Consider the following 17,385-nt stretch of genomic DNA (forward strand, 5'->3'; position numbering starts at 1 on the left):
TCTTTTAAGACTTTTTCAGTTTTTATGGAATGTATTTCTCTTCTACAGTTAATTCGCAAAGAAATTGGATGTTTTTGAGCTATTTCTGAGGAAAATCAGCAAAAACACTGCCATACGTCCAGATTTTCCCAGACATTTCACCGATTTTTGTCCAGACACTGCTTGTGGCTGCAGTATTCCGGATATGTCTGGGACATATGGCTATCCTGACCCTGAGCTATTTCTTTTGCCTAATGATCCATTTTAAACCACTGTAGAGGAGACAATTCAAATGTGTCTTCGTTGGAAATAACGTTTCCAAATATTGAGTCATACTGACATGTTGTTGCATGGGGCAGACTAAACAGTTAAGACCAGTGCAAGGCTTAATGCTAGCGCAACAGGATTCCATCCCTACCATCCCCTCTATTCTGGAGGATTGAGGGGAACTCCCAAATTTAGAGGGCATATATGGGAAGATTGTTTAGTTGTGCAAGGAAAACCTTGTGCTAAGACAACAATCGGCTTAATATTACACACTGAATACAATCCATATTTCTTAAATCAGTACTTGTAGATAGTGAACATAAATGTTTAGATTGATCTGTTTTGCTTATTTGATTTAAAAATGGTACATCTCAATAATCATGTATCAGCATTCTGGGAAAACCATTTATGGCAGAGATTATGAAATTTCTTTAGTTAGCATCTTTAGTTATTCTTCCAATGTCCTGTGGAATGGGAAACTAAAAAGAAATTTAAAATGCAGGGATTTTTGAAATAATTGCAAAAACTGGATCATATTTTTACAGAATAGTGGTCATGAGAACACATCTCCAAGTTCCAGTTTGTTGACCTCTTTATAGGATACCGAGAGCCTGAGCCTGAGCTAGTTGCCTTACTACCGTCCACATGTTATTTTGCCGATGGGGTTGTAAGGATTGTTTACCCATCTACATTTTTTCAGCATATGCTCAATCTCTAAAAAGAATTAGAGCTGACTAATTTCTTTACATGTCACTGTTGGCATCTCTCTGTCTTGAAAGATAATGGGATGTGCCTCTGGGGATGAATTTACCTCCCTGGGGTGCGAACCAGGGCAGTGTGGATGGAGGTCCTGGGCTGCTCAAATGACAATACCTCATTCTTGGCCTTGCTGATGTGGCACAAGTTGGCTGCAGGAGTTACCGGAAGGAGGCATACAAGGTGCCATCCAACCGTCTTAGTGAACTCCACTCCATATTTGTGTAGGGTTTACTCCTTAGCCTTTTCTTCTCCTGGAGATGTTGTGCTAGGTAGCAGAGGCTTAGGATCAGAGTTTTCCTTCTAGATGGCCTACCTTCCTAGGTGGACAAGCCCCGTCTACCCCTCTATAGCACATGCAGAAACTGCCTTTTGGACTGTTGGGACCCACTATAGGTCTCGTCCACTCAATTTGCCAGAACCTGTCTTTGCATGAGATGGAAATCCTTAACTCACCAAGGGTCTGAGACCCATCAGTTACTCTCACCTGGTTTAGCCAACCAGTCAAAGCTGTTCCTGGGGTGCGGTTGCTGTCACATGCTGACAGCTCCGAGGAGCCACAGGTGAGAGCGGAGTGCAAAGTGGGACCAAAGATGGACAAACTACCCCAGAAGGAGCACAATGTACTACTTATCCCCTAACACCCCGTGTCCATATAATATATATATATATAAATTGTCCAGTAGCACCATAGAGACCAACTAAGTTTGTTCTGGGTATAACCTTTCGTGTGCATGCACACTTCTTCAGATACCATGTCCATGTCACTAATGCATTGGCAATATAATGAGAAAGGTCATGACTCTTACACTACAGTAACACATCGTGAATGCTCAGGACAATGGAAACCTAAATAGTTAGCACACAACTGCCTGATTACTCCTGGGTAGACCTTTTAAAAGGTCAATGGAACTGCTTGAGAAAGAATCAATTGAAATAACTGTCATCTGGAAAGCTTTATTTACTACTTCTAACCCTGCATTATCTACATGGAAATCTGTTATCATTTTAAGACCTTTTCCAACTTGTATTTCCATATATCAGCAAAATATTGTTTAAAGGCCATACTTGAAAATGTAGGCTAAATGTGAACAGCTTCTGAAATAATGGCACAGCATGATTAAAAAACCTGAATGTCATAATACAGGTAGATCCTGTGGTTCAGGTTTGAACAGCAGCAATTCTGTAGTGCAGCAACTGTGCCTCACCTTTGGGAACTAGACTGGCAACATCCTTTGTCTGAATCACACAACCCATATAAAAAACCTTTAATGATAAAAATTAATGTTTGAGACTACACACAGCTAAGTCTGAAAAGGAAGTACAATATAAAATTTTATTTTAAGGGGGTAAAGAATATGCAGGTTTCCCAAATATTTATAATAATTTATTGCTTCAAATTAACCTGTTGTACAGTTAGTGAATCCCAGACACTGTGCAAGGCTACCAGCAGGCAATTATAGCGTAAGCCACTTCTCTGCAGAAGGTATGCAATGAAGCTGAATCGAGGCACATAAAAGCTTTTCTGTGAAGGAGAAAAGTACACTTGAGATGCCTCAGTGGAGCATGCGGCTTTACTGGCAGCAGACATATCATTAATCTGTGTCAGAATGGACTGCACAAATAATAGTTTCTATGTAAACACTTCGTTTTGCTGTCCTTTACATATTAATATCTCGTGTGGTCTTCACCTGCAGTACCTGTCTGGTCTAGGAAGCTGAACAAAAGCAACAAACATAATGCATTGACACTCTATGGATTTAAGGGAACAAAGTACCAAAAATCAGTTTAATCTTAGCGGAAGAACAAATCCCAAACCCAGCAGTAAGACACAGTTGGTATTCACTGCACATAACACAGAAATAGATGTGACATTGAGGATAGACTTCACTGGACAGTGTACTTAAGGTAGCCAGGGAAGCAGCTCCTAGAAAAGGCCAAGCTGTTTTGCAGCAGATCAAATTACGCACTAAATTTATCCTAGTGTTTCACTCATCTTAGGATCTTACCAAGCACGTAGTGAAATCAAAACAGCATAGAAAGGCTTTTCCTTAACCTTTATTTCCTCAACTATGGTGACTTTCTGCCAAAAACTATAAATCACTGAATGATTACAGTCACAAAAAACTAAAAAATAATAAATAGCTGTTATGGGATGTTGAGATAACTTCCCCATTCAGATCCTCTGAACCAATTGCTCCTATCACAAGCCTTTGTTCACCTGCTGCTGAACTCTCAAGTTCATCTTTATCACCTTCATAAAAGATTAGGCTTTAAAAAATAATGTTAAGACAGTAACATTACAACCTGCAAGGGCCCAGGATTTTTCAGTATCACAGCAATGAGGGTACAACAAAGCTACAGAGGAGCACCAGTGGGAACATAATAGGGAACTAAAAATACCGCAATGGAAATGTCTGCATTACTCAAAAGCTGGAGTATTCATGAAGACTTAACCACTTCAACACAATAGTGACTCCAAAGTGTAGACCAGGTGCTCAATATAAAACACACACACACTTTGAAATCTGATTTTTAAAGAAGTTGCTCCTTTAACTTTTTGGTACAAGTGCAGATGCTACTTCCCCCTCCCTTCAGAAAAATCATTGTCACTTTTCATTCTACTCATAATCGAAGTGACTATACACAGTGCAAATATTATGCTCATTCATATTTACATGCTTCTCAAAAAAATTAATAATACACATTTTCCAGTTCTGATCATATTGTTATTAGACTAGTTCCCTTGGAACTTTTCTATCAGTGGTGATAACCACTCCCAAATACAAAGGATAAGGTTCGATGGCCAATGCCTATTTATATCCAATATTAGCAGTAAGGAAATCTGGGTACAGCCTCTCTGGAAGTGCCTGCCTCCAAATGACTGATAAAAGTGGATCTCAATGTAATGCTGATGAAACAATCATATAATTTTCCCCAACTATGATCAGAATACAGAATCCAACACAAAATGCATTTTTGCCTTGCTTGACTTGACATTTTGACTTGGGTCTTCCTTGGAACGAGAACTGCTACAAAAACTGGAGCGTGATGGCATCTCGTTGCTATTTAGCTTTCATTCTTCCTCATGCTGAAGTGCTCTGAGGCTAACCTGATGCCAAGTATATAAAATAATAGTTAATGTCAGTTTCCCCTACTATGCCAGCATTGGCAGATTACATGGCGAGTCATCTGGTAAAGCGACGTGGGGCTCGAGTTGTTCGTAAGCAACATGCCTCAGAAGATTCCTCCAACTTCTCCAATGCCTCCAATTCTCTTCGCTCTCCTTCCAGGTAAGCGCCATGGCTTCTGCAGTCCACATGACAATCATTTCAGGTGTCTGCTGCACTCACTTCTTTGGAACAGAAATAATGCACGACTATTGCATTAGGATAGCGGGCGAAGGCACTATAGGAAGAGAAAAGGTAGGTGCATCAAGTTATCTGGTTATCTTAATAATTTAAAAATAATATAAAAAACACTACTTGATTTAGTTATCTTTAGAAGGGCACAGAACAGGCTCCTCTTTACAAAAATCTTTACTTTTTGAAAGGTCACATCTCAACCAGCCTTTCTCTCTGCAATTCTTAGTGTTTTGTTTCCTTTGTGTTCCTGTAGCAGCGTGTGCATGTTTCCTTCCCTTCTTGCTAGTAGGTGGCTTATCTAGTGTTTGGCAAGACTTAAAAGATATTTTCAAAAATTCCAAAACCAAAGACATGTAGTAGTTTTCTTTTCTTTTTTTAATTTTTTAATTTTTTTTATTTTCAATGCAGAATCATAACAAAAATTACAAACATTGAATCCAAAATAATACTATACAAACAAAAATCCCCGGAACATATAGGGGGGAAAAAACAGAAAAGGAAAAAAAAGCAAAGGAAACAAAACTAAACGAAAAAGCACACATCTACAGAAAAAAAACCCATATCATTACGTACATAAACACAAATTGACTTCCTTTCTTTGTTCTAACACCTCAAAAAATTTACTCTTACTGTATTGTTGTGTCTAATTAGATTACTTCCATCTTGGTACTTTTTTTTTTTTTACACCATTTTTCTTTTTCTTTAATCCTGTAAAGCATCATTCATTACATACCAATATACTAACTCCAGAACAATGTTTTTTCATATACTCTTTAGCACAACCCCATTCTTTTAATAATTTCTGGTCCGATTGTCCCCTTATGTAAGCTGTGAGTCTTGCCAGATTTATGTAGTCACAAAATTTAATTTGCCAATCTTTCACTGATGGATTTTTCTGCCTTTCCAGTTTTTAGCTATAAGCATCCTGGCAGCTGTTGTTGCATAAAGGAATACTTTCCTTTGATTTTTGGGGATATCATTTGTAATTAAACCTAAAAGGAATGCCTCCGGTTTTTTTCTGAAAGATATTTTAAACATCTTTTTAAGTTCTTCATAGATTTCATTCCAGAATTGTTTAATAGGTCGGCATTCCCACCACATGTGAAACATTGTTCCTATTTACATCTCCAACATGTAGTAGTTTTCATGATGCATTTTTGTGCATCCTTTTTGGAGAACTGCATCACAAATGTTGAGTAAGCATGAATTCCAAAGGATAGCTATGTCAGTTCACTTATTTGATTCAGAAAAGTTCACGCTAAGAGGCAAGCCAAGTGAATTCCACCATCATGCCCCCCCCCTCCTGATACCCACTTATCAAGGAAGAATTCTCATTGAATCGAGCGGTTCTTTCTTCTGAATAAACATGCTTGGGAGTGCATTATCAAAAAATTAACTGTACACTCTAAGAATGCTTCGGCAAGCATCCTAGCCCACTGCTGCTCTTCCACAAAAAATGTGCAAAAATCAGACTGAGTATCAATTTCCACATACCTATTTCCAATCTTCTTTTTACACACACTGCAAAGTTTTTCCTCTGTGATTATACATTTCACTTGCTGGTGTAAAATCCGTTCCTCCTGTACCTATGGCAAAATAAGAACAAATAGAATAGAACATTCCCACACACCCTGAAGATATATGAAAATTACCTTCATAACAGTTAAACTAATTATTGTTGCTGTTTTTTGGTTTTACAATTTACCAATTTCTCTACCAAACAACCCCCTCACATACAACAGCCCAACATTTGCTTTCAACATTCCCTTTGATAAATATGGAGAAGTAACATGAACAACATACTCTCAGGAATTCAGCATGGAGAAGATTTTTAAGTACTTGACTGAATCTTTTCTTCTGGGCATTTTCTTCAAGGACTTTTTCCAGGAAGATTCGAATCTCGCTAATTTGAGTATTTGCTGGGAGGAGGTTTATTGCCTACAGATACAACCAAAGGGAAATTAATGTGTTAGGATTCTTCCAAAATACAGTTCCAGTATTCCAACTTTTCATGGTTGTGAGTATGGGGGCGGGGGAGGAATATCTCTTGCAAAATTTGGTATAAATAAATTCACAAGTTACGTGTACGTTAGCTCTTTAAAAAAACAAATTCTCTGGATACAGGTTAATTTTATTTGCAAAGAAAGTGGCCCTTCAAGCAGCTTGTGGAAGAAAAAGGGGTATTCAAACACAAAAGCTAGTTTATTTTAATGCAATGTGCAATAGAGGTTTCTTGCATCATATCTACTCCATTCCACAATGCGGTGTGCTTCATCAAATAATAATAATCCTTACTTTGGTAGTGTCCAACTTGCTGTGATGAAGTTCCAAAACCTGCAATGCAGCCTGGAGATTGGCTTGAGGCTCCAATAGTTTCATCTTGATTGGTCCCAAGCAGTGAACGCTAGGTGGTGAGAGGTACATCCGGAGAAGAGACAAGTAGACCTGTTTGACACAAAGCAAACCACTGTATTTAAAATCCACTCCAAAATGTCTGGGACGAAGTATTCCACCCCAGACAGAGACAGTGCCCATCTTATAACAAAACTCTTATCTTGACCAAAAGTATTTACAGCTTTATATAAGCTCTTGCTAAAATGGTATGAACAAGAGTCCACAGCGCTCCTGGGAAAAGTGTTTCCCATTTATTTCAGAAGTTAAAGCTGATCTTTATCTGCGAAAGAAATGCACTAATTAGTATATTGCAACACCCTTAGGTATTTATGCCTGCAATGGAAGGTATACTGCAATGCATACGTGTAGAAACAATCCTACTGTACAAAGGTAAAATTAAGTAGCAGACATAAATGTGTGAGCGTGCAAACACACCTATTTCCTTGTAAAAAGGTAAGAGCCTGCCCATCAGGTCCAGCATCCTGTTCTTACAGTGTCCAACCAGATCCGTGGGAAACCCACAAGCAGAAATTGAGCACAAGAGTGCTCTCCCCTCCTGTTCAGCTGTTACTCAGAAGCATTACAGTCATACCTCATGTTACGGACGCTTCAGGTTACGTGTTTTCGGGTTGCAGACCAAGGAAACCCAGAAGTACCGGAACGGGTTACTTCTGGGTTTCGCCGCTCGTGCATGTACAGAAGCGCTAAATCACGCTTTGCGCATGCGCAGAAGCACCAAATCGCGTTGGGGCCTGTGCAGACATGGCGCTTCAGGATGCGAACACTGCAGGTTGCGGACGTGCCTCCGTCACAGATTACGTCCGCAACCCGAGATTCCACTGTAGTACCGCTGACTGTGGAGCCAGAGCACAGCCATTGTGGGTAGTAGCCCTGATCTACCCTCCATTTAATCTTTTGTTAGCTACATAGCCTCCTGCTGCCCAAGCCACCACTCCTTTTCCCACCTCACACACAACTGTGATTAATGGGTAGAAAGGGGGCCTTTTGTGTGTGAGGCTGGCCAATTGAAACCGCACAAGCTCAGTCATGCCTGTGCAGTAACTGCCTGAAACAAGTTTTGTAGTGCTAGGAGGCCAAGGCAGACGAAGCTCTTCCACCAGGGGAGAAATGATGGCCTTGGCAATGAGCCCCACTCACCTCTGCAGGGTGCAAAGTTGCTTCAAATACAACAGTATATTTTCCAAAGCAATTTGCTTGGAAATAAGAGATTGCTTGATTTGCACACACACACCGAGCAACACCTAAGTATTTAAATGACTTGAATACTTAAAAAATTTCAAGTCTTGCAAGCTCATTTTTTTCATAAAAAATCTTTTACTCCAATTACCTGCCATTAAATTTGTTGATGCTACAAACTATGTAACAGAAACAGGATAATTAAAGGAAGCATGTTTTGTAAACTCCAAGGTAACAGAAAACAAACTACTCACATCTTTGCTGCCATCTTTGCTTTTGTCGTAGTGTTTGTGACAGTAACTGAAACACAACAGCGTATACATGAAACTCAGAGTGGCCTTGAAGTCCAGCTTATTTTAAAAATTGCATATTTTGACTTATTACCCTACAATTATCAGTGAGTACTGTGCTGCAGCCTTCCAACAGTTTGACTTTACCCCCAAAGGCAAACTCTTCCATTGTCTCCCGAGGCAGATGGATGCCTATCAACTGGAAAGGCATTTAAACTGGTTTCTCAGTTTGCAAATTAAAATGTTAAAAAGGACTGATCACATGTAAGAAAGAAAAATACTTTCCAGGATTAAAACATTTTTCTATGCCATATTTATGCATACATATTTGCACAATGAATCATACGTCTATGCAACAAAACAAACAAACAAGGGTCGCTTGGTAAGTGCACCTGCTAATTTCTTATGTTCTTAAGACTGTTAATGAACTGGCTACTAGGACCCCTTTGCTAATTACAATTAAGACACACAAGGCTCTCTTCCCCACCTTTCATTTGTTCAAATTAGGCTCATTTCCTTTCCAATAGGCTGCCATGTGTGTGTGGTGCCTGCAACAGTTCCTCTAGTTTGCAGATGTGCCACAAAGGCTGGCGACCCCCGATGCAGAGGGGAACAAATTAAGGTGGGAAATGACTACATACACCTCCCACTTAAACAGGTAAGAATGAACTAAGTTGGTTTGCTTCTTTAAAAACTAACAAAGTGTTGCTGTTAAGCAGAGACGTACTTTTCAGCCATTTTTGTATCCTTCAGGATGTGAACATATATGAAGAGAGCTTGTTCATGATTTCCCATCCGTCCCAGCAGCAGAGCACGTTCTTCTAGGAGGCCTGCAGGCAGGAGTAGAACAAAAGTAGCTATTATTGCCTTCAACAGCAACACAATTCTGCAAAGTTGGCTATGGGAATTTGTCATGAAAATGAGTAAGAGGACAAGAGCAAACTAAGTAGCAGAGGAAGATCATCTTTTGTTACAAAGGAAGAGGAAGAGCTCAGTTTATTCTAGAAATCAGTAGCATCACACTGTTGGTTGTTGTTGTTTTTATTCCTCTGTACACCACTTTTCAGTTACCCATAGCTTTTCAACCAAACAGTGAGCATTTTAAACATTGTTCTTCACATAAAACAGTCAATTGTCCTCTATCAACAGTATCAGATGTATTTATAATGGGCCATTATGCAGCATCTCTTCCACCATAGGCCAACACAGACATGCTGCCCTAGGCTCCTTTGGCAGGATGGAGCGGGTGCCAATATAAAATTTAATAATAATAAGGTGAAATCCCTTTACATTACTGAGACATGGATAACTGGCTACATTCTCTTTTCCAGCACTTAAAATGTCTTTAAATTTTTAAAAAAGGACTAAAGAAAAATACGATTCCACTGTAATAACTATAGCTAATTGCCCCCAGGAATGAAGGAGACCAATAAGGCTGCACCATCTCTTACCATCAAAGGGGAAGTCACTGATGAGCTGCTCAGCATTGTAGCAACTGGAAGTCTCAAGGAAGAAAAGAAGTTTTTGCCGATACTCTCCGAGTTCCCCCTCCTCTTCTCCTGCTGCCACCGGTGGTTTATCTGAAACAGAAGAATATCATTGGTTAGCATCAGCAAATGTGACGCCATAAAATGAAGTTATCTGAAGTCTCACTCCCATCAGACAGGAGACGCACTGAAACAAAGATGCTTCTGAACATCTCATGCAAAGTAAAATTTAATAATGTTCCTAATAGTGCACAACTGAGATACATTACCTAACAGTAGCTGCTTACAGTCTGCAATCTACAGAATCACCCTTGTGTTTAAAAACAAAGGTCCATCTAATCCAGTTTCCTGTCCTCACAGTGGCCAATCCAACAGTTTTATCCCCACCTGCAATTGCCAGCAACTGGTATTCAAAAGCATGTTCCCTCCCATTCTTTTAATCAACTACTTCTTCTCCATAGTTTGTCCCATAGTTTCTTATTTTGGCACACTGAAGTAGACCAGGGGTGAAAATACCTGGAGGAAAAGAGCTGAGATATTCCTTCATTAATCCTTGCACTTTTTCACAGTAGAGCTGAATCAGGCAGTTGTGGAACTCTGAACCAGCCTCTTCCCAGGTTTGGATTATATGTTCCTGTAAATACATGTCCACAACCCATGTATGACATCTGACCATAGAAGACCCTGCCTCTTCCCATCAATATTTCAATATGTGTTCAAGAGAAGCCACTTTTTTCTTCCTTAATATAAACCAGGAATCCTACAAAAACGGCTACATACGTCCTGGATTAGCTACTGCTACATGTTTATAATTTGCTCACCTTCAAAAATTGTGTCAGATAGACCTAGAAGTCAGACACAAATTGCTGTTATCAGAACAGGGCATGCAGGTAACAGCATGAGTTCTTACCAAGTATGGAACAGCCAGGTTTTTAAAGTTCTCTATCAAGAAACTGAGGACTTTGTTTCGAGGAAGGGATTCCACTTCAGGAAGATCTTCTGTGAATATCTGCCAGTCAAAAAGGTTGAATTTCACCAAGTTAATTTGTGTACTCATTTTTCCAAGGGAAGTCAAACGCTTCAATTCACAACCCCCAAAATGACACACAATATCTTTCTGAAGGAGCAGCAGCAATTAAGCTTCAACCTTCTCCAGCTGAGAGCACAATATACAAACACAGAACACTGCGGGTAAACCTCTTGCCCTATTTCTCTGTATCAGCAAGTAGCATTCTATAGCCAGTGTCCCTATTAAACTGAGATATTGCATGCATTCATGACCTCCACTTATTGAACGGGTTCTGGAAAGGAACTTGCAGCCACTTTGCTTCTTCCTGGTCCTACTATTGTGCCACACTGAACTAACCCAGGGTTTGGCTTAGCACGTCATGTGAACTGGGACTTTTGGTTAAGCTCTCCCCACCCTAACCACTGTTGGTTTCTGCTTTCCTTCACTGTGCAGCGAAAGGGCTTGTCACGAGACAGGTGTTTACATTCCACAGTCTGTACTGTTGGAGTTTCTCACGGGAAAGGGAGACTGGATGTGACGTACACTGGTTTCCTGTTTTTCACTGGGTGATTCTCTCCAAGCTGTCGAGGAGAGAGGATGCATTCTCTGCTTCTGCAGAGGCAAGATGTCTTTCTGTAATATACCTGCTTTGAACTGTAAATAAAGCAATATAGAGTATGTAGTACGTACTCCTCATCCTTCCGCTGGGCACGGAACTCTGCTTTACACCAACACGTGGTTATGGGCCCAGTGGATCGGATCGGAATCTGCTCTGCGCGTAAACATGATTGATGAGGTATGTACTCCTGCTCCGGGCAGCCTGCCAGCTTCCAGTTAATGGCTTTATGGCTGGACTTTGAACTTTTAAAGCCGTTTTGCCGGGAATACGCAAAAGGCTCCCAGGCTCAAGTTACTATGCTGGGGAAATCGAAAGTAACTTTTAAAAGCGCTTTTGGAATAAAGCAGCTGCAGCAGTGACGCAGCAAGATTTAAAGCAGCATATATGACGCTGAAGGCTAATGCCAGAGTCATGATGGCCCTTCAGGATGCTTGTGGGATTCCTAAGCTCAACAAGAAAAATTATGCGGACTGGGTTCTGTATGCAGAGGCAATTCTGCGGAAAGAGGGTTTGTTTGAGGTGATTACAGAAACCCCCCCAGCTCCAGTTACAGATGCATGGAAAGCTAAGGATTCCAAAGCACGGGGAACACTTACATTGATAGTATCCCCAGAAGAGCTCTGTCTATTGCGTGATAAGACCTCAGCCAGAGAAATTTGGGAATCTTTGAGAGAGGCTCACTTAAGGACAGAAGCTGGATCTACTATGTTTTACTTTAACAAGCTGCATAATATGGCTCTTGCTGAAGGTGGAGATGTGCGTTTACATCTGATGGAGATGCAAAATCTGAGACATGAGCTGCAACAGAGAGGACTCAACTTTCCAGAGGCTGTGTATTCTTTCATGATACTACAATCTTTGGGTTCAGGTTGGGAGTCTGTTGCAACCCAGATTGCTGTGCAGCCAACAGCTCAGCTGACAGTGGACTTTGTTACTGCCGTGGTGTTAAATGAAGCAGATCGCCGGGGTGCTAGCTGCATGGGCAAGGGGGAGTCTTCACAGACGTCATCCCATAGTGCAGTGGAACCACCAGATGGCGCCAAAGCTTTGAAGGCAGTGAAATGCTACTCGTGTGGACGTCTAGGCCATATGAAGAGGGAATGCAGATATCCCAAGGCCAAGACAGAGCAGCGCAGCGAAAGCTCATCGCGTGGAAAAGGCCGAGGCAAAGGCAAAGGTCCGGTGTCTAGGACAACGCAGCACAAGGCTATGGTTTCACGCTTCACTCCAAAGGTTGCAGAGGTCCAGAAGACGTCTAGATCTTTCTTCGTTGTTGATTCGGCGGCGACCCACCATATGTGCAACGATAAGAGACTGTTTGTGTCTTTTACACCGCAGGAAGGTGCGATTCACCAGGCGGATGACCACACGATTCCCAGTAAAGGCTACGGAACTGTTGTTCTTCACAGTTTGGACTTATCGATACAGAATGTCCTTTACGTGCCAGACGCCAAACATAATCTTCTCAGCGTTGGACAGCTGAATGAGCGGAACATTGACGTGTCCTTCAAGAACAAGAAGTGCATCATCACAAAGAAAAATGACTATGAATTGCATGCTGAATATGTTGATCGTTTGTTTGTTTTGTATTATGATGATGTTGTGCAGGATGATACTTGTTGTATTGCAGGTTCTAACAAAAGTTTGCATGCAGAATGTATTCATGATTTTCATCGAAAATTTGGTCATTTGCATTTTGAGGCAGTATCTAAAATGCCTGCCTTGGTTGAAGGTATGACTATTAAACCCTGCAGGTACCACATGAAGTGCAAAGCATGCGCAGCAAACAAGGTGAAAATGGCTGCGAAAGGTAAGGTGTCTAGTAGGCAAGCTACGGAACCATACCAAATTGTTCATGCTGATTTGGTTGGACCACTAGCGCCCTCTTTGGGTGGAAATAGGTACTTCATGGTTCTCATTGACGCATTTTCGAGGTATATTTTTGTGTACAATCTCAAGCAGAAATCAGAGGCTTTTCCTAGGTTCAAGGAATTCTGTGCTTGGTTGGAAAATGTGCATGGTAAGAAGATAAAGACTCTTTTCAGTGATCGCGGGGGAGAATTCACTTCTCAGCAGTTTGAAGCTTTTCTGACTGAGAAAGGAATTCAACACGATTTGTCTAGTCCTCGCTCGCCATGGCAGAATGGACTTGCGGAACGGGCAAATCAGACATTGCTTCAAGGGTTAAAAACCTTGCTGCATGATGCCAATCTTCCAGAGAGTTATTGGGCCGAATCTCTCTCGTGTTTTGTTTACAGTTACAATCGCAGGTTATCTTCAGCGATTGGTTGTACCCCCTATGAGAAGATGTTTGGCAAGAAGCCATACATCAAACACATGAAAATTTTTGGTTCTGACATGTGGGTTCACTCACCACAAAACTCCAAGTTAGACAAGCGTGGATTGCATGGTATCTTTCTAGGTTATCAGAAAGGGTCTTACAGAATAATGATGACTGACTCTAAGACAATTAAGCTCACAAGAAGTGTTGAGTACAATGCAAAGTGGGGGGAGAATGTGGGAATTTTCCAATGTTATCCTGATGACAGTGATGAGACTGAGGATAGTCAAAAGCATCCACAACAACCCACTGATGAAGGTTCTGAGTCTGAATCTGAAACTGAATCAGGTGATTCAGAGGATTTCAAGAGTGCGAAAGCCTCTATGCGACCCTCTGAAAGCTCTGATCAAGAATTGGAGGAACCATTGTTCACAATAGGTCGTTTTTCTCCTAAGAAGGAAGAGGAGAGTGTTGAAGACTTAAGGCTAATTCGTAGGTCACAGAGAGCCACAAAAGGCAAACCTCCAAAGAGATTTGCTGATGAGTTTGCTACGATAGCAGTAACAGCTGTTAAAAGCTCCAAGAAGGTATTTGAACCTTCAAGTTTCCAAGAAATCCAGGGTTTGGATTCAAAGGAAGCTGAGCCATGGTTAAATGCCATGAAGGCTGAGCTTGATTCCTTAGAAAGGAACAAAACATGGGAGCTAGTTCCAGTAGTTCCAGGAATGAAACTGCTTGGAAGCAAATGGGTCTTCAAAGCGAAGACAGATCAAAATGGCAAGATAGTCAGACACAAAGCCAGATTGGTAGCCAGAGGTTTTGCACAGGTACCAGGTGAAGACTATCACGAGACCTACTCACCCACAGTGAGGTATGAAAGCATTAGGCTTATGCTCAAGCTAGCTGCAGAGGAAAATCTACACATTAGTCACCATGATATTAATACAGCTTTTCTGTACGGATCTCTAGATGAATCACTTTATATGCTTCCACCTGATGGCGTACAGGTAAAACAGGGATTTGTTTGTGCTCTGAAGAAATCCCTTTATGGTCTCAAACAAAGTGCACGGTGTTGGCACACAAAACTCACTGAAGTATTGTTTTCTCTAGGTTTTCAACAAGGGAAAGCTGATCCATGTGTATTTGTCAAAGAGGAGGGGCAAAAGAAACTGTACTGTTTGTTTTATGTTGATGATTTATTATTCTTTTGGAAAGATGTCGCAATGTACAATAACGCCCTAGCTCAACTAAAAGAGCACTTTGACATGAAAGATCTTGGTGAGGTAAACAACTACCTATCTCTGGAAATAGAGAGAGATCAAGATGGTAACATTCTAGTACACCAGTCACGGAAAATTGCTGATGTGTTAAGCAAACTAAACCTGATGGATGCTAACCCTGTAGACACACCGATGACAACAGGTTATCAGGTAGATGACACTGAAGAAGCATTTTCTGACACTACACTGTACAGAAGTGTGCTAGGCAAGCTAAACTTCATTGCCAGATGTTCAAGACCAGACATTGCTGTTAGCTGTAATTTGCTAAGCAGACAAGTCAACAATCCTAGTGTCAAGGATTGGAAAGCTCTGAAACGCATAGCGCGGTATTTGAAAGGCACTATGCATTACAGACTGAGATTTAACAATCAGAAGTCTGGTGGTCTTGAAATATTTGCAGATGCAAGTTTTGGAAGTGACACTGCAGACAGGAAAAGTACGTCTGGAGTTTGCTACATGTACAATCAGGGTCTGTTTGATTGGTCATGCAAGAAGCAAACAACAGTTAGCTTAAGTACTTGTGAAGCTGAACTGAATGCACTGTCTTATTCACTTAAGGATTGCGAATGGTTGATACAATTGTGCAAAGATATGAAAATTCCTGTCAAATGTCCAATCCAGATTTACCAGGACAACAAAGCATGTTTGGCTTTGCTGAAGTCTGAAGGTTGTAAGCAAAGCACGAAGCACTTGCAATTAAAGTTGCAGCATGCTAGGGAATGTATTCAGAAGGGACTCGTAACGGTGTCCTATATGCCAGGTAATGAAATTCCTGCTGATGTATTGTCCAAGATTGTGTCAAGGGATCAACACTGTACCTATGTGCAGAAGTTGGGTTTGTACTGATGCTGTACGAACACGCTGCCCAGTGATGTTCACAGAAAGGGGGAGGATGTTGGTTTCTGCTTTCCTTCACTGTGCAGCGAAAGGGCTTGTCACGAGACAGGTGTTTACATTCCACAGTCTGTACTGTTGGAGTTTCTCACGGGAAAGGGAGACTGGATGTGACGTACACTGGTTTCCTGTTTTTCACTGGGTGATTCTCTCCAAGCTGTCGAGGAGAGAGGATGCATTCTCTGCTTCTGCAGAGGCAAGATGTCTTTCTGTAATATACCTGCTTTGAACTGTAAATAAAGCAATATAGAGTATGTAGTACGTACTCCTCATCCTTCCGCTGGGCACGGAACTCTGCTTTACACCAACAACCACAAGCTGTAGTCAAGGTTTGTTCTTGACTGGAAGTTCTTCTCTAGAACTGCTTGCGGCCTTGGTAAGTCATAATTTGGTTTACCAGGTTGTGCAAACCAGGCCACATTCAGCACAGCAACAGGCAATTATTGTCTTCTAAAACCAAACGACGAGAACTGATGCAACTCAAGCTTTGATGAAACCTCACTCAGAGCTACCAACTTCATCCTGTCTTTCAGTGACTGGGTTCAAAAAGCTATTGTGGGCTTGATGTACCCTAGATGTACTTCACAGCTTCTTTTTGCTTTCATTAGTCGACTCTAGACATTACTGGTAAGTAAGGATAAGCAAGATAAGCTTTCAATAAAGTAAGGAAGATGCATTTTTCAAGTACTGCAAAGCTGCTGCATACAAATAGATAATCTGAGTTATTGCTAACTTGTAACTGTGGCTTCTGTCAACATGTTATGGTAGATATTACCATATTTAATCTAACACTCACCTTTTTTGGCCAAATTATGAAAATTAAGGTGCGCATTAGATTTGATGATGCATTAGACTTGAGTAAATATGGTATATGCAGCAGCTTTCTTTTTGGACACATGAGGTAGAATGCTCAGTATTTACAAATCTATGTGAGAGAGGCCGTATACAGACACAGAGGAAAAGCTACTATTTAGAGCAATTTATAAGGGTCTTTATAAGGACCCAGAACACTTAAAGCAGCCCTTTATTTACAATTATGATAGCCTTATGAGTGTGAACTAAGCGAGCGAAATATTAGAAGGATCTGCCTAATATTATTTGCTTTACTATATTACTATGTGCTTACTTTCAATCCATCTTCAGGAAAGTCTCTAAGTACCCAAACAGAATAGGAGAATATTAAGTTCAAGTTGTCTGTGCCTAGAATAAGAAACAAAGCAAAATGGAATTGAACTAGAGTGCAAGCTATAGAGTAAGGTGTAAATGACAACTAGATCCATCACTTTAAAAAAGTTTTTTTTTTTAAGGCACTTTTTACAAGCTGCCTTGAGTCCCTTTTAGGGAAAAATTACCCTGCTGGGATGCCTTTCTCTGAATATTAGGACATGACTGTTAATGCCACCATAATTTCTAATGCTGATCCCAAAGAAGCCTATCAGGCTTAAGCTCCATCTCTGGGAGATCAAGAGAACCCGCTTCACTTAAAATTTTGGGCTGAGTTGACTGATGTCCACAGGTTTTCATATTTTTACTGTATGGTCAACCAAATTTATGAAACTGATTCATA

At 40.8% G+C, this 17,385-nt stretch overlaps 1 protein-coding gene across 2 annotated transcripts in view; it reads right to left on the reverse strand.

The window, feature by feature from the left end:
- Positions 1-2,321: 2,321 nt before the first annotated feature.
- The window catches only part of VPS39 (VPS39 subunit of HOPS complex), a 34,870-nt gene continuing 19,806 nt past the window's right edge, over positions 2,322-17,385 (reverse strand). For both annotated transcript variants that reach the window (XM_028723855.2, XM_028723847.2), the window contains 10 exons: positions 16,945-17,018; positions 10,646-10,744; positions 10,252-10,369; positions 9,700-9,828; positions 8,976-9,078; positions 8,213-8,258; positions 6,663-6,812; positions 6,171-6,305; positions 5,862-5,953; positions 2,322-4,410 (listed from right to left, as the gene is read on the reverse strand). In XM_028723855.2, the coding sequence (XP_028579688.2) occupies positions 4,335-4,410; positions 5,862-5,953; positions 6,171-6,305; positions 6,663-6,812; positions 8,213-8,258; positions 8,976-9,078; positions 9,700-9,828; positions 10,252-10,369; positions 10,646-10,744; positions 16,945-17,018 (1,022 nt within the window). In that variant the 3' untranslated portion in view covers positions 2,322-4,334. The remainder of the gene's footprint in view (positions 4,411-5,861; positions 5,954-6,170; positions 6,306-6,662; positions 6,813-8,212; positions 8,259-8,975; positions 9,079-9,699; positions 9,829-10,251; positions 10,370-10,645; positions 10,745-16,944; positions 17,019-17,385) is intronic.

Source organism: Podarcis muralis, chromosome 1 (assembly GCF_964188315.1).
Source record: "Podarcis muralis chromosome 1, rPodMur119.hap1.1, whole genome shotgun sequence".
NCBI lineage: Eukaryota > Metazoa > Chordata > Lepidosauria > Squamata > Lacertidae > Podarcis > Podarcis muralis.